General features: G+C 38.1%; 1 protein-coding gene across 4 annotated transcripts; it reads left to right on the plus strand.

The window, feature by feature from the left end:
• The first annotated feature begins 32 nt into the window (after positions 1–32).
• On the plus strand, positions 33–21,563 carry C6H4orf33 (chromosome 6 C4orf33 homolog). Of its 4 annotated transcripts, none has more exons than XR_005091753.1 (8): positions 33–136; positions 1,892–2,000; positions 8,925–9,105; positions 11,199–11,259; positions 14,492–14,570; positions 15,219–15,270; positions 15,358–15,557; positions 19,670–19,758. XR_005091753.1 is itself a non-coding variant. In XM_028895043.2 (8 exons), exons 3-7 carry the CDS (start codon positions 8,925–8,927, stop codon positions 19,779–19,781), a joined length of 606 nt encoding a protein of 201 aa, XP_028750876.1. In that variant the 5' UTR covers positions 34–136; positions 1,892–2,015; the 3' UTR covers positions 19,782–19,823; positions 21,450–21,563. The 4 variants fall into 4 exon arrangements, 3 of the variants coding, with proteins under 3 accessions (XP_028750876.1, XP_028750875.1, XP_028750877.1); XM_028895043.2 differs by lacking the exon at positions 14,492–14,570 and adding an exon at positions 21,450–21,563 and having other exon boundaries at positions 34–136; positions 1,892–2,015; positions 19,670–19,823; XM_028895042.2 differs by lacking the exon at positions 14,492–14,570 and adding an exon at positions 21,450–21,563 and having other exon boundaries at positions 34–136; positions 19,670–19,823.
• The last annotated feature ends 219 nt before the right edge of the window (positions 21,564–21,782 follow it).

Consider the following 21,782-nt stretch of genomic DNA (forward strand, 5'->3'; position numbering starts at 1 on the left):
GGCGCCTGCGTCATCGCGCTGCCTCGGGCTCCGGCTGGCCATTGGCTGTCCGTCAGGCGCTGGGCGGATCCCTAAGCGCTCCGGGGGCTGGGTCGCTCGCTTGGCGCCTTCCGCAGTGCCGCGGCGGGTGTCTGAGGTAGTGTGGCGCAACTTGAATTTTTTTTTTTTTTCTTTTTATTTCTTTCTCTTGGTAAGAAACCCGAAGACTGTGACAGGAGCAGGCACTAGATACACATTCTCGTTGCTCCCCGAGTCTTGGTTTCGCAGACACTACGCGTCTGTGGGGCGTGTGCAGGGAGGGCTGTGGGTCCTGGGGCTGAGGCGACTCAGAGTCCCCTCCAGTCAGCTTCCAGCGGTCGCTTCTAGGTCTGGAAGTAGTGACCCTCCTGCTCCTAGCAGAGAGAGCTGTTGTTGAATATTTAACCCTGTCACGTAGTCGGGATTCAGGGTAGCCTGCAAATCCTGCAGGTACGTCAGAGATGTTTCTTCAAATCTAAGGAAGGATTAAAAAAAAAAAGGAAAATTTGTGTTGGTGGATAAATTGCCATTCCCAGGTTTAAGACGTGATGTTGTGCGGGTTTGAGCCGTAGAGCTTAAAACACACAAGCACACATACACAAAAATGCTGGAGAAAATGACATTAGCAAAAAAAAAAAAAAATGTACTTGTAGTTTATTACTGGCTTTATAGAGCCTTTTTAATTGATTATATTCTTATGCATTGAAGTAAAGTTTCACTAAATATGTCCTGGTCCTGAAATGGCTCCGTTTGGTTATGGCGTGCTTGTCTGATTTGGGATTCCCAGCACCCACATAAAAAGCCAGGCAGGGCCCTGTGTGCCTTTAATACCAGTACTGGGGAGGAGCAGACAGAAGGAAAGGGATGCTCTCTGGCCAGCAGCCTAGACAAACTGGAAAATTCCAGGGTCAGTGAGACACTGTCTCAAAAAGTAAGGTCAGGTATGTTAATAAGATTTCTTTTTCTGTGAGAAAATAAAGGTTGGGGAAAAAAGGTGAATAGCATTTGAGAATGACACCCCACCTCAACCTCAGTACGTAAACAGGTGCAAACACACTCTCCCACAGGGACACACATATAAACAAAACAAAAGTCAAGTATGTTCTGGATGAAGTTCTGTTGAACGGCTTAAGTTTTGTAACCTTGTACCCATAAAATAGCATAAACTGTGTTAGCCTTCTTCCTCTAAAAAGACTAGCTTTAAAATGTATATATGTCTGCAATAACCTCACACAGGTTTAAGTTAGCATTGAGTAAGTAGCTATAAATTTAATATTTACACTCAACATTAATAAAATATATTGGTGTGGAAAAAGCAAAGTGTGACTTCTATATAAAAATGAATAGTTTTTGTCTAAATTGAATAGTGAAATAGAACTCTTATGTTTGCACTTGAAGTGTTTGGTTTTATACGATCATGGTCAAAATAAACACAAATCATTTGAACTTTCATACATTGAAAAATCTAACTACTAATTTAACTACTAATTATAGATTACCTGAAGAATATCCAAAGTTGGAGTTTAAGTAAGCAAATTTCAAATGAGCTCATCACACCAAGGATTTGAGCCCAGAAAGTATGATTTCAATATCACAACCTTTAACTACCATGTAATATAAATTATATCTAATGTTTTAATGTTTATAGTTTCTAGTTGAAATAAATGAATTGCTACTTTACATATTTTACTATAATCTCAGTGATTTACAGTTCATTTTCAAATGGCTTTATGTTTGTATTGCTGAATTATCCTAGCCTCTTAAAATAATAAAAGAAGTAAACGCCCAGACTTCAATTGTATGCTTAAAAACCTTCAAATGTTTATAGGTCCTCAAGACATTTTCTCTGAAAAATCCGGTTTGTCACTTTCAGAACTCCAAGTCCCTCCCCCTAGAACGTGTGCTGGGCGGAGCCTAAGAGGGAGCCCTCTTCTTCCACCTGGGCCAGAGACCTCAGCAGAGCTGGAACTGAGAACTTCCAGGTCTGTGTTCTATTGGTATGTCCTTTTATCTCCTCTTTAAAGTCTGCTATAAGCTCGTACTAAAAACACCTTACTTTCCCTCTGCCTCCTGCTGGCACAGATTTCTCTGACTTCCTCCTTCCTTGATTTCTTTTAGAAATGTGTGGTGCTGTGCAGCATGCAAACTAAAAAGAAGTATGCACTGTAGAAAAAGTAAAGGATTTTTTGGTAAATAAAGGAACATGGAAATATTCCTTGAAAATGGTTTTATTGAAAAAGCGTTCTTTAAAACCTTTCTTTTAAGCTTTTTTGTTTGTGTCCTGAATGAATTCTCCAGGAGTCTGTCTTTTTTTTTTTCATTTCCTTATATAAAAATTAAAAGAATTGAATTTTTAAAGTGTAAGTTGAAGAAGATAAGCTAAAGATTAACAACATTGTTTTAAGAAAGCCAGAACAGCTGATAGTAAGATTGCATACTGGGATAGTGAACTCCTAGGTAATATTAATTCTGACTCTGTAAATGTTTCATCGTAGTGCTAGTTAAGAGATTTAGCCTTAAATTGGACTCTAAAATAATCTCAAATTATTCATTTATAATTTTTTATTGTAACAAACTCACAGATAAGCAGCTGCTAAAAACACATAGGCATACACTCCCAGTCTATACATCTCAGTGCAGTAAACTTCAGACATTAGAGTGGCCATTCTGAAGCCATGGATCTTCATTCAAGGTTTTACCCTATTATGATCAATCCACGTGAGTCTATTAAATGAGTAACAGAATTTATTAAGATATAAATTGAGAAAATACACTCACGATTACAAAACGGAGTAGACAGCAGAAGTCATCTTCTGATCTGACCAGGAGTGAATCCACCTGGAAGGCAGGAGCAGAAGGGGCATGTGACCCTTGTCCAACTCCCATTAAGAGGTCACATAAAATGGCAGGAAGCACCGCCTCCTTTGGGTTGTATAGCCCAAGGTCATGGGTGGAACAAATACCACTACATTACCCCTTCACTATCAGTTACTTTTTTTTTTTTTTTAGGTTTTTTGAGACATGATTTCTCTGGGTAGCTTTGCAACTTTCCTGGATCTCGCTCTGTAGACCAGGCTGGCCTCGAACTCACAGAGATCCGCCTGCCTCTGCCTCCCAAGTGCTGGGATTAAAGGAGTGCACCACCATTGCCCAGTTACATTTTTATGCATTCTCCACCACTAAAAAAACAAAACAAAACAAAACCAAAAACTATGACAGTTTAAGGTAGAAAACAATTAGCTTATACCCTCTTTGATGACTCAAGTGGCCTTTTGTCTGTACTCTGTCTTTCCTCATCACTTAGTATTACTCTTTGTTAGTCTCCTTTCTGAATGTTACACAATACTCACACTTACAGCTATTTCCATATATACATGTATACATAAAAGGCTATTCACATATATTATATATAACACATGCTTACAATGTTTACACATATACATGTATATATCACCTATCTTTTTTCTTTCAGAATTTCATATACACATACAATGATTTTGGTCATACCCCTCCCCCTAACTCTTCCTAGATCTACTTCTGCCTCTTTGTCCCCTTCCAACTTCATGTCCTCCCCGCCCCCACCCCAAATAATCACTGCATCCTGTTTGTGCTGCTAATACACTCAGGCATATGGGGCCATGACTGGATCTGAGTCAACATACCAGAGGCCACATCTTTAAAGAAAACTAACTCTTCTTCCTCAGAAACCATCAACTGTCAATTGCTCCTTAGCTGGGGGTTGGGGGCATTTGAGTCCCTTTCTCCTTCATGCTGAAATGTTGGCTGTCTTGATTTTGTCCAGGTCTTGTGCACAGAGCCACAGCTGCTGTGAGTTCATGAGTACAGCAGTCCTGTCATGTCCAGAACACACTATTTCGCTCCTGTTCTCTATGACCTCTGACTCTTGCAATCTTTCTATCCCTTCTTCCTTAATGTTCCTGAGCCTTAGGAAGAGGGTGTGATTTAGATGTCTTATTTTTTTAAATTTATTTATTTTTTAATTACACTCATGATATTCATTAATTACACTCATGATATTAATTACATTTGTGGTATTCATTGATTACATTCACAGTATTCATTCAATAATTATATTTATGGTATTCATTAATTACATTAATTGTATTGATTTATTACATTCATGATGTTATGTCCTGATACTACTGTCCATTTGTGGGGTTTTCCCATCACACAAAACAGAGATTCTGTACTTAGTAAATCATTGATCTGTATTCACTTCTTCTCTATCTTGAGATAACATCTAATTTTTCTGTCTCTATGAATTTGTATATTCTATATATTTCATGTAATACAATTCTATAGTATTTGTCCTTTTTTAATATAAAAATGTTTTATGCACAACTGCAGGAATAATGATACCATCCATGACTGGATCTGAGTCAACATACCAGAGGCACATCTTTAAAGAAAACTAACTCTTCTTCCTCAGAAACCATCAACTGTCAATTGCTCCTTAGCTGGGGTTGGGGCATTTGAGTCCCTTTCTCCTTCATGCTGAAATGTTGGCTGTCTTGATTTTGTCCAGGTCTTGTGCACAGAGCCACAGCTGCTGTGAGTTCATGAGTACAGCAGTCCTGTCATGTCCAGAACACACTATTTCGCTCCTGTTCTCTATGACCTCTGACTCTTGCAATCTTTCTATCCCTTCTTCCTTAATGTTCCTGAGCCTTAGGAAGAGGGTGTGATTTAGATGTCTTATTTTTTTAAATTTATTTATTTTTTAATTACACTCATGATATTCATTAATTACACTCATGATATTAATTACATTTGTTGGTATTCATTGATTACATTCACAGTATTCATTCAATAATTATATTTATGGTATTCATTAATTACATTAATTGTATTGATTTATTACATTCATGATGTTATGTCCTGATACTACTGTCCATTTGTGGGTTTTCCCATCACACAAAACAGAGATTCTGTACTTAGTAAATCATTGATCTGTATTCACTTCTTCTCTATCTTGAGATAACATCTAATTTTCTGTCTCTATGAAATATTCTAATACAATTCTATAGTATTTGTCCTGCACACTGCCACGCCTGAACATAGGTTATAATTTAAAAGTCCAGGGTTATTTTAAACAGTAAAATATTTTCTCTATAGAAAATAGTATAAATTTTAACATTTCCCATTTTTAAAATAAGCCCTTTTGAGCCAAATGGTAGATGAATTATACATATAAATATTGATTAGATTCTGGGACACAAAAGAAACCTATCTTCATCTGTTCAGAGAGCTATGTTTTCCTTAAGTTGTGTAAGTGAGATTCCTATTCATCTTCCTCTTCACTGTTTGATTTATGGCAGACATTTTTCTATAGGTTAATCCATATTCTAAAAAAAATTTTAGCCTCCCCTCCTGAAAGTACGGCCAGCATTTTCTTTCATCAGCTTGATACAATACAAATTCTTATCCTAATAGTGAAATGTTTCACTAAAGCTTGCCCAGTGACTGGGTAAAACCCAAACTTATTATAATAAGTCATCCTAGGGTCCCCCCTGCTAGGTAGCCTCCCTGGATTTGTGGGTTGCAGTCTGGTTGTCCTTCACTTTATTAGATGTCTTATTATATTAATACATAGCTTTTAACAAGTCATTAATGGAACTGGCGCAGTGGGTTTCCCCTGCTTAAAACTGTACACTCAGGATTTTAGTTGTAGACACCAGAGCAGTATTCACTTGACATATAAATAGCTCCTAGTTCAAGCATTCTGGCTTAGACTGAGAGACGATAAATTCATGTCATGTGGTATAAGTTATGTGAATCGAGGTGGGAGAGTGCAGCAGTGATAGAGGATGGCAGGGAGGGTTACTCTGGGTGAGGAAGGCCATGGACAATTAAGATGTCTGTGCAAAACCCCAAAAGACAGTAGAGGTCAAGTCTTAGGAAATGACTAAGAGGGTTTAGAGGAGGTTTAGTTGTCTCTGAGCTTTTGTTAGCTTCAGATTGTTAACAAGTTAGCAAGATTATACATTTTACTTTAATGTTTAAATTGAAAATAGATTTTTCCATATAATATATTCTGATCACAGTTTCCCCTTCCTCTACTCCTCCCAGATCCTCCCTACCTCCCTACCCATCCAACTCCATCCCCCCTTCTCTCTCTCTCTCTCTCTCTCTCTCTCTCTCTCTCTCTCTCTCTCTCTCTCTCTCTCTTTAGAAAACAAACAGGCAAACCAAACCAAACCAAAACAACAAATCAGAATAGAACAAACAGAAAAACAAGGGAGTGTGAAAAGCATATGCAAGCACAGAGACAGATAGAAAACTCACAGGAACACAAAATCAGGAACCATATAAGCAAAAGACCAGTAAGGTTAAAAAAAAAAAAAAATCCCAGATAAAGCATTATAAGACAAAAAACAAACAACCAAAAAACCAAAAACTCAAAAAAAAAAAAAAAAACCAACCAACCAAACACCTTCCTTGTGGGAGCCCACAAAGGTTTTCTAGTGAGATCTGAGCTTGCTCTACACAGCAGGGTTGTATTAGGGGATGGATGGCTTGATCTCATACATGTACACCATGCTGTTTTTATTGCTATAGCTCTGTAGTACAACTTGAAATCAATGGATGGTGATAGTTCTTTTATTATTCAGAATTGTTTTAGCTAGCCAGTGTGTGTGTGTGTGTGTGTGTGTGTGTGTGTGTGTGTGTGTGTGTGTGTATTATTCCTATATGAAGCTGAGAATTGTTCTTTCAGGATCTGTGAAGAATTGTGTTGGAATTTTAATGGAGATTGCTTTGAATCTGTAGATTGCTTTTGGTAGGATGGCCATTTTTATTATGTTAATCCCACTAATCCATGAGTGTGAGAGATTTTTCCATCTTTTGATTTCTTCTTCAATTTATTTCTTCAGTGTCTTTTTATCATGCAATGTTCCTTCTGTTTCTATTTTGTGGAATAATTTGAGGAATATTCACATTAACTCTTCTTTGAAGTCTGGTAGAATTCTTCATGGAAACCATCAGGCTGTGTGTGTGTGTGTGTGTGTGTGTGTGTGTGTGTGTGTGTGTGTGTGTGTGTGTATGTATGTGTGTGGCGGGGGAGACTTTTAATGACTGCTTCTATTTCACTAGGGGTTATAGGTCTATTTAAATTGCTTATCTAATCTTGATTTAATTTTGAAGGGGTATATATTGAGAAAATTATCATTTCTTTTAGATTTTCCAGTTTGGTAAAGTACAGGTTTTTGAGGTATGCTCTTATTCTCTGGATTTTTTCTGTACCTGTTATTATGTCCCCTCCATTTCTAATTTTGTTATTCTCTTTCTTTCTTATACTTAATTTGTCAGTCTTACCGATTTTTGTCAAAAACCAACTCTTTGTTTTATTGAGTTTTTTTTGTTTGTTTGTTTGTTTTTATTGATTCCAGCCCTGAGTTTGGTTATTCCTTGTTGTCTTCTCCTTTTGGGTGTTATTTCTGTCAGATAAGCTTCTTACTGTAGCTGATGAAACCATTGCATAAAGCCACAAATGGTCAAGATGCAAAGAACAACTGGCCAGGAGCTCCCTAACTACCTGATACATCTACAACACAAGCCTACAACAGCTAAGGTTCAGGAAACATAATGGAGAGAGGGCCAGAGAACCAGGACATCTGCTGAGAGATCGTGCCTTCTGGATAGGATAGGGAAGCTTCATCCACGAAATCTCAGTGATGACGGTAGCCTAAAGAAAACCTGAACAATGACATTACCAGTTGACATTCAGATGTGAATGGGGGAAATCTCATAAGGCCCACCCTTGAAGAGCTGTAGGCAATTAATGCTGAGAGAGGAAGGGTCAGTATTCCCAATGGATGAGCCCCCTAATTGGTTATTCAATACCAAGTACTGAGCCCTAAAAACATGTATGAGTATATGAACAACACCAAATGGACTCAGCAGGTAGTGTTTATATATTAATATGTATGCATTAATGTATCAATAATTAAAGAAAAAGAAAATAAGAGAGATAATACATGAAAGTATAAGGGCTTGGAAGTAGAAGAAGTGGAACATTGAGAGGGGGAACAAGATACAGTAATAGGGATTGAAGATGATCAGCATATATTATATACGTGTATGAAATGTCATAATAAATCCCATCATTTTGTACAATTAATAAATGTTAAGAAAATGGAAAAACATTTACAGATGATTGATATACACACACATATAATGTTACCATCTGTTAAAAACAAAGTTGTGTACTAATGAGATGGATGTATTCATTTTTACACGAAGGATTAATCTTGGCTAAATATGGAAAATACATAAACTTGTATCGTTAAGTATATTTACAATTTCTGCAGTGGACTTAGTCATAACATTTTACAATTAATTTTGTATACCACAAATAAACAGAGCAACATCAAGATGAAAAGTCATGAATCTTGGGGCTCCTGGCAGTGGGACTTGGATTTATCCCTGGTACATGAGCTGGCTTTTTGGAGCCCACTCCCTATGGTGGGATACCTTGTTCAGCCTTGATGCAGGGGGCAGGGACTTGGCCTGCCTCAACTTGATGTACCAGACCTTGTTGATACCCCATAGGAGGCTTTACCCTCTGTGAGGAGTGGAATGGGGGGGGGGAGTGAGGAGGGAGGAGAGAAGGGGAACTGTGGTTGGTATGTAAAATGAAAAAAAAAATTTTTTATTTAAAATAAAATAATATATTTTTTAAAAGTCATGAATCTTTTAGGCTCTAGTTGTTATTTTGGAATGGAATTCATAGTCTACAATTTACCACACCCCAGATGGCCTTTTGACTCCTAGGGTCTCGTTCTTGTCACTCTGTTGCCTGGCTGTCTCCTGTTTGACATCACAATTGTCAAGTAAAGGGCACTGTTAAATGATGTTAACAAATGTGTTTTGATTTGCTTCTTCAGATGAATTTTAAAATTGAACACACTTGGGATGGTTTTCCAGTGAGGCATGAGCCAGTGTGTGTCAAGCTGAGTCCAGAGGACAAGGGAGTAAAGCTGGAGGTCTGGGCTCCATTTTTCAATGACCCTCCAGCTCCTCCTGGAGAACCAGGAAAGCCTTTCAGTGAACTGTGGAATTATGAAGGTAGGTAGAAGGATTGTGTTTTATTACAAACATCAATCTTTTTCTAATAACCTCTCAGAGAACTATTATTTTATCTTGCTGTTAGGAAGTAATATGCTTCTGAACAACTGACGTTCAGTTTCTGATCTCGACTACCCATCTATCATTCTGACTCTCCTCCCATTACCAGTGGGCTCAGTGTGCAAGCAGAACAGAGAAAAACGGCAATCCCAAATCCAGGTGCTGCGGTTGCCACCACGTTTCCTTCCTTTACTCTGCTCTAGAAAGAGTTTGTAGTCTCCATTTTGTTTTTGAAGAATCTTTCAATTGCCATCTTTACCTCATAAGCCTCCTGAGTGGAAATTTTAGTGTCTGTTACTTACTGGAGAAATACTGTCAGCCTGAGATTTAATATTTACTTTCTGCTGTCAAGTAATCTCACATATCAAATTAAAGCCCAAAGATATGCCCGGAAATTAAATGGTTTCAGGTTTGTTCTCTGACCTTCTTGTATTATATCCTTATCAAGCTGCAGGGTTCTTTTGGAAATACTTTTCATGATGCCATCCCCATAGATATAAAACACTACATTACAAGAAATTAAGAATTTACCCCAAGATTTCTCACTCTGTATATTAGGATTTATTTACTTGGTTAGCACAGAGCCTTCTTTCTAAGTAATCTCTTTTCCTAAATCCATGTTTTACTTTGAAGCCAGAATGACCTGTCTACATCTCTAAGTGAAAATGTAAATTTATCCTTCAGCTAAAAGCTTTTTAATGCAAAAAAGCAAACTATTCAAGTATGATTTCATGTTTATTTTTTAAATATCTTAAGAGGTACAATCATTTGTAGAAGCTTAGAAAAGGTCTGGCAAGATTTAGACCAAAGTAGAAAGAAAAGGATTTGGGTTTTCACTACATACGTTTTATGCTGTTGTAACTATTTACAAGAAAGATGCACTATATTCACAATTTACTAATTTTTTAAGACAGCTAGTGCTCAACAACCACAGAAATTATAATAAAAATCACCACTTACAAATAACCAGGATTTTTTAAAAATTAGTTTTTTGCCGGGCGTTGGTGGCGCACGCCTTTAATCCCAGCACTCGGGAGGCAGAGCCAGGCGGATCTCTGTGAGTTCGAGGCCAGCCTGGGCTACCAAGTGAGCTCCAGGAAAGGCGCAAAGCTACACAGAGAAACCCTGTCTCGAAAAACCAAAAAAAAAAAAAAAAAAATTAGTTTTTTAAAATTAGTTTGAAAAAAACATTTCCATGCTTGTGGGGGTCAGGGGACTTGTGGGGGTGAGTTGGTTGTCTCCTCCCACTGTGTGGTTTGGGGATCCAGCTCAGGTCATCAGGTTTGGCAGCAAGCATTTGACCTGCTCAGCCACCGTACTACCTCCACCACTCTTCATATTTGTTGTGCTCATGTTGTAGACAGGTAGTCACTGGCACACACATATACATACATGCACATATTTAAATCTCATGTACATTTGGTTCATGGCTCATACATTTAGTTACTGCTCTGTGACCAACCTGCCAATATCATGGAAGTCTTGTCATACGTACATATTTCACTGTCTTTGACTTTAATGGCACCCTTGTATTCTATTACATGAAATGTATGCATTCTGTAACGTACTTAATCAGTTTTGCTGAATAATAGGTGATTTATTTATGTACCAGGAAATAATTTTATGTAAGAAGACATAACTGTATCATTTCTGGTTTTTTGAGTCATACTCTGATGGGTAAATTGTACTTAATTTCTTTTTCTAGTTGTCTGATTTGTTTCCTTGGGATAAATTCCAAGAGGAAGATAATTAGGCCCCAGTCCATCTGTGCAGAAGTGTTGATTTTCCTATGACCTCACCAGCACTAGGCTTTGTATTTCCTTTTAATTTATGGCAGACTTCTATGGAAGAAATTGAGGGTGACTTATTTCCTGTGCTTTTCTTTCTGACTCTGTGTGTTTATTTTGCTCCCTTTCCTATTGGGAATAGTATGATGATTTAAAAAACTTAATAATTCACTTTATTTTAGAAAGGAATAAATAATTTACTATGTAAGCAAAATAAAATTCCCATGTTCTGTCTGTTTTCATAAGTTGTGGAAGCATTTTTCTTGAATGATACAACTGAGCAGTATTTAGAAGTTGAACTTTGTCCGTAAGTATAAACTGTTTTTCTTAACTATTATTACATGATTTGAACATATTTGTTTTCTAGTTATGAATAGTATGGCTGTGGTAAAGCTCACTAAGTTCAGCTAAGTAGAAGTCATATTAACTAGAGTAAATTTTAAATCTATTTAGTGTTTTGTACAATGCATACTTTTAGAATTTATGTTTAGAATATATATTTTGTACATGTTTGAGTATATTATGTTGATGTGATTTTTTTTGGTTTACTGATATAAATGATTTTGTAATAAACTTGATAATTTCTTTTACAAAGTGGAAAAAATTACTGTCAACAAATCATTACTTTATATGTTTGCACTATTATATATTAAGTGTTTAGAAGTAAAGGAAGATTTCCAGTCCCTAATCAAGATATTGTCTATCTCCAGTTCACAGCCACTTGCAAAGGAAAAATTAGTTTTCCTCAATGGAATTTCACTGGGTACACAAACTTCTCTTAAGGACAGTCTCCATGCTCAGCAGTAAATGGCTGACACAAAACAAATTCAATGGTATTTTTGTAGACTTTTTTTTTTTGTCTCCTATTGCTTTTGTTTGTTTTTTGGTTTTGGTTTTGGTTTTTCAAGACAGGGTTTCTCTGTGTAGCTCCTTTCCTGGATCTCGCTCTGTAGACCAGGCTGGCCTACAACTCACAAAAATCCGCCCGCCTCTCCCTCTGCCTCCCAAGTGCTGGAATTAAAGGAGTGCGCCACCACCACCTGGCTCCTATTGCTTTTTTGGGCATTAAAAAAAAATCTTACAGCTGAGTGGTGGTGGTGGTGGTGGTGGTGGTGGTGGTGGTGGTGGTGGTGGTGGTGGTGGTACAAGCCTTTAATCCCCTCACTCAGGAGGCAGAGCCAGGTGGAGCTTTGTCAGTTCAAGGCCAGCCTGGTCTACAAAGTGAGTTCCAAGACAGGCTCCAAAGCTACACAGAGAAATCACTGTCTCAACAGCCCCCCCCCCCAATCTTACTGATCTTTTGCTTGTATCTTATGGTTTCCAATTTTGTGTTTTTATGGGTTTTGTTTTTGTTTGTATGTGTGTCTCTGAGTGTGTGTGTTTGAGTGCTTGCTAGTGCACGAACATGCATTTATTCTAGTTTGTTTTTTTATTTGCCTGTTTGTTTTCTAAAGAAAGAGAGAAAGAAGGTGTGGAGTTAGATGGGTGGGGAATGGAGTGAATCTACCAGGAGATAGAGAAGAAGCTGTAATTAGAACATATTGTATGAAAAACTTTATTTTCAATTAAAAATGAGATACATAAGGAGATAATGAATTACTATCTTACAGAATTTTCTTTTAGATTCTTGAATGATTAAACTTTAATCTTATGTATTATATAATTGTGTATTCATTATTTATTTATTCATTTAGTCATTCATTCTTTTGAGCACAGTGTATCATTTTTGCATTTAATGCCAAGAATATAAATTATACCTGAATTTTCCAAGACTCACAGTAAAAATATTACCTTTGAACTTTTTTTTTTTTTTTTTTTTTTTTTTTTTTTGTCTTCAGACAGATTTGCACTGTATAGCTCTTGCCTGTCTAGAACTCTTAGGGATTAAATGTGTGGGCCACTACACCCAGGTGTCTTGGAATTTCTTTGTTTGACCTTCAATATTTACTTGGGAATTTTGTTTACGTGGTGACAAACTTTATTCCTGAGTAGATGTAAAAAAAGGAAACATATGCTCACCTGTTATCTAAATTATAGCATGCTTTTAATACACGAGATGTTTGTATATATTGCTATTATTTGTTTAAGATGTCACTTAAGTGTTTCTCAGTAATTGTGTCCAATAGTCTTTGTTCCTTTGTAGACTGACAAGGGAGCCCCAATGAATCCACATGAAACTTTAGATCCCCACTTGTTAGTTGTTTGCTTTTTGTTTTGTTTTGCCTTTTGCAAACTCTAACATAGAAAATGCAGTTATTTGCAATTTGTTTTTGTTTTATTTTGCTTTGTTTTGTGAGACAGGGTCTAACTTTGCCACCCTGGCAAGCATGGAACGCACAAAAATCACCTGCCTCTGCCTTCAAGTGTTGGGATTGAAGATGTACTACCACACAAGACCTGCTATTATTTTTAAAATCAGAATAATTGGATATGTTTTCATGTTATCTTCCAACTAACATGGCAACACATTTTATTTAAAGTTATGATTAGCTTTTATAAACTATTATGAAAAGTAGGAACATTTTAACTATCATGTGCTGACTTTTGTCCTACAGCTGAGAGAGAAGGCTAAGACAAATAGTTCTAATTTGACTAAGACAATGAAGAACTTAGATTTACCCAAACTCTCAAATTTAATCTTAGATTTTTTTTATTTTTCTTACATTTTAAAAAGCACTTACTCATTTATTTTAGACATGTGTATTATGTGTTTAGAGGACAATATGCAGGGGTAACTTTTCTCTTTCTACCATGTGAGTTCTTGGAATTGAACTTAGGACATCAGACTTGGCAGCAATCTCCTCTGCCTGCTGAGCCATCTCCCTGGCCTCTATAGTTTTCTTTTATTAGATTGTATTAGATTATTTTCATGAAGTGACAATCTAACATTGAATGCATAAAAAATAGTTTTTCATTAAGAAACTACACGGTAGTCATTGTGTATAAAAGTTTTTAAAATTAAGATCCTCAGGGTAAGCCGGGCGGTGGTGGCGCACGCCTTTAATCCCAGCACTCGGGAGGCAGAGCCAGGCGGATCTCTTTGAGTTCGAGGCCAGCCTGGGCTACCAAGTGAGTTCCAGGAAAGGCGCAAAGCTACACAGAGAAACCCTGTCTCGAAAAACCAAAAAAAAAAAAAAAAAGATCCTCGGGGTAGTTTGCTTTCGTATACATCAGCATAGTTAATAATCAAGAATCATGGTTTTGCCTCAGGCAGTCAATTCCTGTACTGGTTAATTAACAGCTATAAAAGTAGCAAGAAGAACATTGTTTTAATTTGCAAGAAGTTTTACACATCCTAGGATCTTCCTAAAGCCCCATAAAAACAGTAAAATTAATCAGAGGATTTTTAAATGGAAAGGATTACTTGTCTTCTGTTAGAGCACTTCATTGCAGAAATCCTCCCTCCAAAAGCTCACAAAGGACCATCTGGGTGGAAATGGTTGCTAGACTTCCAGATGCAGAAAATTTACTTCATGTAAATACACACAATCCATTGCTTCTTACCGACTCCAATAATCCCACTTATTCATTCCCATTAGAATTTCCTTTGGAGATGTGACATTGGTGCCTGAACAAATGGTAGAAAGCTGGAAAACAGATGGCAGACTGTTGTTCAAGGTTAGCAGTGTGGGAAAAACGGCTATAGGTTAAAATCTGTGCCTTGTTGACCAGTTTTGGTCAATCTATATTTTACATTTTCTACCTTCCCTAATGGGCCTCAAGGAAGTTTCTTACAGAAATAACTGTTAGTGAAGCTGTTAGATTAAAACTTGGAAATCAGCTCTAGCTTTCCTTGGAGTGCTTTAGTTGTTGCAGCTGTTTTTATTTTCAACTCTAAAGTGTCATGATTATCTCTTTTTTTCAAACACTGTGTTATCTAACCAAATGAAGTATTTTATATAATTTCCTATTTAAAGAATATGAAAAGCCGGGGCCAGTGAGATTGCTCAGTGGGTAAAGAATATGAAAAGTAGCATTAGCCAGTGTAATGTTAGGATTTGTCAGCAGTTGTTTGGGAAACAGTTATTCCAAAGCTGCCATTTCTAAATAATATGACACATTGGCTCTCCCTGTAGTTATCCAATATTCTATTGCACTTTTTATTTCTTTGGAAATTTAGCTACAAGCACACACATGACAGATAGAAAAGAAAGTAAAGAAGAAGATAATATTGTTTTTCTTGTAACAGATCAAAGAAATGATCTCGAAAAAATAGACTTAATATTGTTCTTCTTTAACACTCATGAGGAATCTTCATTTTGGCAGACATGGACAGCACTTAGTTCTTTTACTCTCTGGAAGAAGAAATGTTTGGAAAGTGAGTAGACAAGCATATGAAACCAAATCCTATAATGCACAGCAGGTGTATCTCTAAGTTTGAACTTATCTTTTGTGTTTCTCATAGAAAGAGCTCACGTTATCATTCAAAGTGTTCAGGGGAGAGACAAACTGGGAAGGCATAGCTTTTCTTCCTTGGAGTTATTTTCCACCAAAGGTGACAAAATTCAACTCATTTGCAATTCATGGATCAAATGACAGAAGAAGTTACGAGGCCCTTTACCCTGTGCCACAGCATGAACTGCAACAAGGCCAAAGACCTGATTTGTAAGTAGAAAATAAGTGGAGGTGCACTCCAATGACAGAAGTTCAGGAATTAGTTTTGTTTTGTTTGTTTTTCGAAACAGGGTTTTCTGTGTGTCCCTAGCTGTCATGGAACTTGTCTGTAGACCAGGCTGGCCTCAGAACTCTGAAATCCACCTGCCTCTGCCTCCTGAGTACTGGAATTAAAGGCCACCACCCCTGGTGGGAAGTTCTTAGTAGAGCAGTGGTAACACTTGGTAGTTGATGATGACGTATGTGGGAGTACATAGGAAGGGCCCTGTGTTCCCTCATGACCCTCAACTTTTAACCAAGATAGATCGTCTCATTACTTTCAGCAAAGCACTTAGTCTTTTGTGATTATATAGTAAGAGTATTAATCAGTGAGTGTACATCAACTGATACTGATAAGGCTTCAAATTAATTTATGATCCTTTCCCTGATATAATAGCCAGAGGAATCTGTGTTTTGTGGTGTGGATAGAGGGGTTATGACCTCTTTTCTTTGTTACTAAAGAACTTGTACTTAGTCGTGTCTCTGTTCTCTTGGTTGCCTCATTAGAATAAGAGCATCAACTATGCTTCTAGGCAACCATGTTTGTGATAAAATGACATCTGCATTAACTAATTCTGATTGACCTATAAATATATGCTGGAGACACTGTGGCTTAGGGATTCCTCTTTAACAGATATGTTATAGGTGGGGACTCAAGTCTATGCCCTCTGAGTGGTTGTCAGCAGAGGTCGAGGCTCCTGTGAGGCAGCAGATATTTAAGCCAAAGTACCTTCACCACTTGTCCCATTTTAGTTTTGTCTCCTGGCATCTGAACCTGTCATCTAGGAAGAACATAGCTCTTAGTGAGCCTCCTGTATGCTTCATGCATTGCTGCAAGGACTAGTCACTTAAGGAGGAAACTCAGTGCTCACTTAGGGCAAACTTTGGTGCCTGCTGTCTGTCTCTTAGTGTAGTCAGTGTGGTCAGCACTGCAGAGTCTGGATGTTCAGCAGAGCCTAGCAAAGTCATCCTGGTGGGCAGCACCACGCTTGCTAGACATTCCTGCCTTTTTACCCTTAGGATATGACACCATCTTTCTTCTCCACATTTAACTTCTCTTGCTTTTACTTGACTCACTTTTCCCTTCATTTCTTCTAGCAGATGCCTGTATTCTGCTTGACACACTTAAACATCTACTTTTGCCTTTCTCGCCAGTCCTGACTCTTTCTGCCCAGCTCTTTCTCTCTTTCTGTGCCTCTTCCTTCATGGTTGATCCTTAGCTTCTTACTCTGGGGTTTATTGATGTAACTCCAAACTGGTTTATCCTGGCCAGATGCGCAGAAAGGAATAGAAATCTAGGTGCCACTGACTGAGAGCCATCATACCAAGGCAATGTGCCACTCTGGCTTTTCACTTGCTAGTACCTTCCCGGGGAAAAATGAGTGCACATTAGCCAGCGGGGATGCACGGTAGAGTAATTTCCTAGGGCTCAGAGCTTTACCGAAGCATAGATAAAGCCCTTCTTTGCTCATTAAGCCACAAGAGAACACTTTAGGATAATAATGGCTTTTCTAGAAAGAAAACAAGATTATCACTCTTCTATGTTAGCCTCCTTTACATTGGCAAAGGGAGAATACACATCTGTCTCTGTCCTTTATTCACCAGAACTTATCAAAGTTTGAATATAAGAACATGTTCAAGAACTTATGTTGTAGAATATTATTTTAAGGTGTGTTACTTTTGTTTATATTGCATTTGTTTAACTCCATGAAGCTGTTTTACTTTGCCTGTCTAAAACACCTGATGGTCTAATTAAGAGCTGAATGGCCAATAGTGAGGCAGGAGAGAGAAATAGGTGGAGCTGGCAGGCAGAGAGAATAAATAGAAGGAGAAATCTGGGAAGAAGAAAGAGCAAGAGAACAAGGAGAGGAGGACATCAGGGGCCAGCCACACAGCCACACAGCCGCTAGTCATGGAGTAGGAGTGAAAGTAAGATATACAGAAGAAAGAAAAGGAAAAAGCCTAGAGGCAAAAGGTAGATGGGATAATTTAAGTTAAGAAAAGCTAGTAAGAAACAAGCCAAGCTAAGGCTGGGCATTTATAATTAATAATAAGCCTCTGTATGTGGTTTATTTAGTGGGCACCCCTAAAGGGCAAAAACAAACAACTACAAACTTATGATTGGTTTACATCTAAAATGAGTTAGATGTGTGTGTGTGTGTGTGTGTGTGTGTGTGTGTGTGTGTGTGTGTAGATGTAATGGTCTTAGTAAATAAGAAACACAGAGCCAAATGCAGAGTTAAAAGCCCAAGAGGTCAGAGCAGTAGCTAAGATCTGAGACTAAACCCGCCTTCTTACCACCCACTGCTGCTGCCATCCTTCCCATTACTTTTCCCTTCATTCCTGCCTGGCTTCTGCTATGGCTTGCTATTACCTCTGACCCACAGGCAACTTTATTTATTAATATACAAATAAAATCACATTTCAGCACAAATGAAATATCACCGTGTGTGTGTGTGTGTGTGTGTGTGTGTGTGTGTGTGTGTGTGTGCGTGTGTGCGCGCTTGTACACATGTAGATAGAATCCCAAAGATACCTTCATGTGTGGTTCTTCTGGAATACTGCCCACATCATTTGAGACAGGGTCTCTCATTGGCCTGGAGCTTACCAACAAGAGCAGGCTGGTTGGCCAGTGAGCTGAAGGGATCATTCTATTTCTACCTTCCCCGAACTGGGATTACAAGCGAGGACTGCTACACCTGGCATTTTTTTTTTAATTTATTTTTTAAATTACACTCATCACTCATGATATTTATTACTTACACTCCTGATATTAATCACATTTGTGGTATTCATAGATTACATTCGCAGTATTCATTCAATTATATATATATATATATACATATATATATGTATTATTTTAAATGTCAAATGTCATTTCTTGAAGGGGGTAAGAGGTTAAATACAGGCTTACAGCACAATGGGAGGACCCTGGAGGACAGAAGTTCACTACTGATGTTTTACAATCTTGCATCTAAGCTGTTAATGCCCATTATTCAAGATACACAGACAAGGAACTTCCCTTAAGCATTCAGGAGGGTGGAATCTGGCAGGGAATTAGCATTGGGAGGATATCAAGGTCAAAGTCCGCAAGCAAGGCAACAGTTACCCAAAATGGGGGCCAGGGCCCCACAGGTCCCCCTTTTATTAAAAAATGAGCTTCTGACTTGGGTTGTGTGGGACGTCAGCAGGTCACCTTACCTGGCATGGAGACGCCTGCCCAGGCCACACAGGTGCTCTGTCTTAGGTTGGTGAGTGCCCCCCAGGAATTACCTGTCTCTGAATACTCATTATCATACCAGTTCAGTCATGTGTTAGCTGCATGGTTAATTGCTGCCAAAGATCTCAAAGTGACACTGGGCTTGCAATCTGTGTGTTCGATACAGAAAAGACCAACAGAGGTCCTATCTCACCCATAGCCAGTAGGCTAAAGGCAACTGAGCCATTCCCTTCCTTAATGAGCCATACTGTACGTTGGAGTCCTTGTAAGATAGTATCCCAAAAGCAACTGGAACTTGAGTTTATAAGTTTATAATTTTCAAAGCCAATCGAGATATATATAACTACTGAATTAAATTTATCATGCCCAATAGAATGAAAGATTAACTAACTGTGGTAGCTACTTTTGTTGCCAGGGTCTCCACTGTGCTAGCCGTAGTAAGCAATTATGAAATGCTAATCCCAGAAATAGTAGCAGCGATGTGTGCCATTGTTATAACAGCAACAGCTACACCTGGCATTTTTATGTGTGTTGTGATGATTGAATTCATGTTTCCTTAGCAGACACTTTGCTGAGCCCCATGAGAGCTGATATTTACCTTTCCCTGAGCCGTGAGGGATCTATGTGTAGAACTGAAAAAGACTGCTTTGAAATATGGGTGAATTTTTTCAGAATGGAGTATTTGATAGCTACAATGAGAAAATTGTACATAGAGAATACATTTAACAATTGTTATTCCTTAAAATGAAATGTTGTACTATCACCAATGTAGCAAAATAAATAGCTCTATAGGACCACCATTTCACAAATGCATAATTCATTTCAATTTCTTCCTTACTTTTAGCCATCGTCTAGAATATTTCGAGCCTTTCAATTTTAACACACTGCTTGGAGAAGAATGGAAGCAGCCAGAGTCAGGCTTGTGGCTAATAGAGAGACCTGATATGTCGGAGTAGATAAGCAACTATGTCAATCATTTCTCCTCTGTACTTCTTAAGGTAATCTAATAAGATACATAAACACATTTCAACAACGAACGTTTTAGCAGAGGTCACTGAAATGTAGTATCTCTGTGGCAAACTGTATATTTAACAAAGAAATAGAAACTATGTGTAACATAAAATAATTTTTACTTAAATATCCTGTCCATCCTTGAAACTAGTAGAAAACAATCTATTTCAGTTGATGAGACAGTCTATATCTGGTCAGATATCAAGATAGAAGAGTTATTTAACTAGCTATATTTACTGTGTAGGAAGAAATGAGATAGTCTTGATCTGGAAATAGAGTTGATACTTCTACTTACAGATAAGTGACATTTTCTTTTTCTTTTCTTTTTTTTTTTTTTTTTTCCAAGACAGGGTTTCTCTGTGTAGTTTTTGTGTCTGTCCTGGATCTCGCTCGTAGACCAGGCTGGCCTCGAACTCACAGAGATCCATCTGGCTCTGCCTCCTGAGTGCTGGGATTAAAGGCATGAGCCATCACCACCCGGCAAGTGCCATTTTCTTTTCTTTTTTTCTTTTTTTTTTTTTTGGTTTTTCGAGACAGGGTTTCTCTGTGTAGCTTTGCGCCTTTCCTGGAACTCACTTGGTAGCCCAGGCTGGCCTCGAACTCACAGAGATCCGCCTGGCTCTGCCTCCCGAGTGCTGGGATTAAAGGCGTGCGCCACCACCGCCCGGCTTTTTTTTTTTTTTTTTTTTTTTTTGGAGGTGCCATTTTCTTAATGCTTCTAAGCAAGATATCAGGAACCTTCATTTGATTTTTGAAGCATCAAACATTCCTAGTTGAAGATAGACCCCAATATAATAAAGCAATACCCTCCTCTCACATAAATGGATCATGCAGACACACAGCTGCAGTGTTCCACCAACAGCTGCAGAATGAACTTTATTTTCAGGGGCTCGTGGAACACTTTCTAGAATAAAACCAGTAACATGTTTGTTGCAATTCAGATGGCTGTAGCTGCTTGGGTTTATTTATACCAGAAGACTTTTAGATCTGATAGACAGTTTAGCCAAGTGGCACACAACACAGTAAGCATACATGCAAAAATAATAGCTTTTCCACACATCAATAACCACTGAGGAGGAAATCAGGAAAGCATTCCCATTCACAGCAAAAAGAATATCTAGGAACAAGCCTTGTGCATTAGTTACTTTTCTCATTGTAGTTACAAGAAAATTAACAAAAGCAACTCAGTGAAGGAAGGTTTTATATTGGCTCACAGTGTGAGGATACAGTCCATCGTGATGAGGATAACATGACAGCAAGAATATGAGGTGGCTGGTCACATGGTGTCTACAGTCAGAAAGCGGAAATGAGTGGTGATGTTCAGCTCACTCTCTTATTTTCATTCAGCCCTGGACCCTCGCCCATGGAGTGACACACCCTCATTCTGGGTGTGTTTTCCATTATCAAACCTCTTTGAAAACACACTCACAGACATAGTCAGGAGTGCAGCTCCTAGGTGAGTCTACCTCCAGTTCAGCTGACAGTAAAGATTAGTCATCATATCTTGCTGAGGTGGTGAAAGGCTTTTATAATGAAAGTTACAGAACACTGGAGAAAGAAATTGAAGAAGACACTAGAAGATGAAAAGACATTCCATGTTCTTGTATTCACAGATTTAGTATCGGGGAAATGGCCATATGAAGACAAGCTACCTTTTTGGAACCCACTACCTGTGGTGGGACACATTGCACAGCCTTAATGCAGGGGGAAGTGCTTGGACCTGCCTCAACTGAATGTACCAGGCTCTGCTGACTTCACATGAGAAGACTTACCTTTTTGGAGGAAGGAGTAGGGGTGGGTTGGGGGGGGTGAGAGGAGGGAAGAGAGGGGGATCTGTGGTTGGTATGTAAAATGAATAAAAAATTTCTTAATAGAAAAAAAGAAAACAAGCTACCTAGAAGTTCATTTGGTCATATTCAAAATTTGAATGCCATTCTTCAGACAAC

Source organism: Peromyscus leucopus, chromosome 6, assembly GCF_004664715.2.
Source record: "Peromyscus leucopus breed LL Stock chromosome 6, UCI_PerLeu_2.1, whole genome shotgun sequence".
NCBI classification, from domain to species: Eukaryota; Metazoa; Chordata; class Mammalia; order Rodentia; family Cricetidae; genus Peromyscus; species Peromyscus leucopus.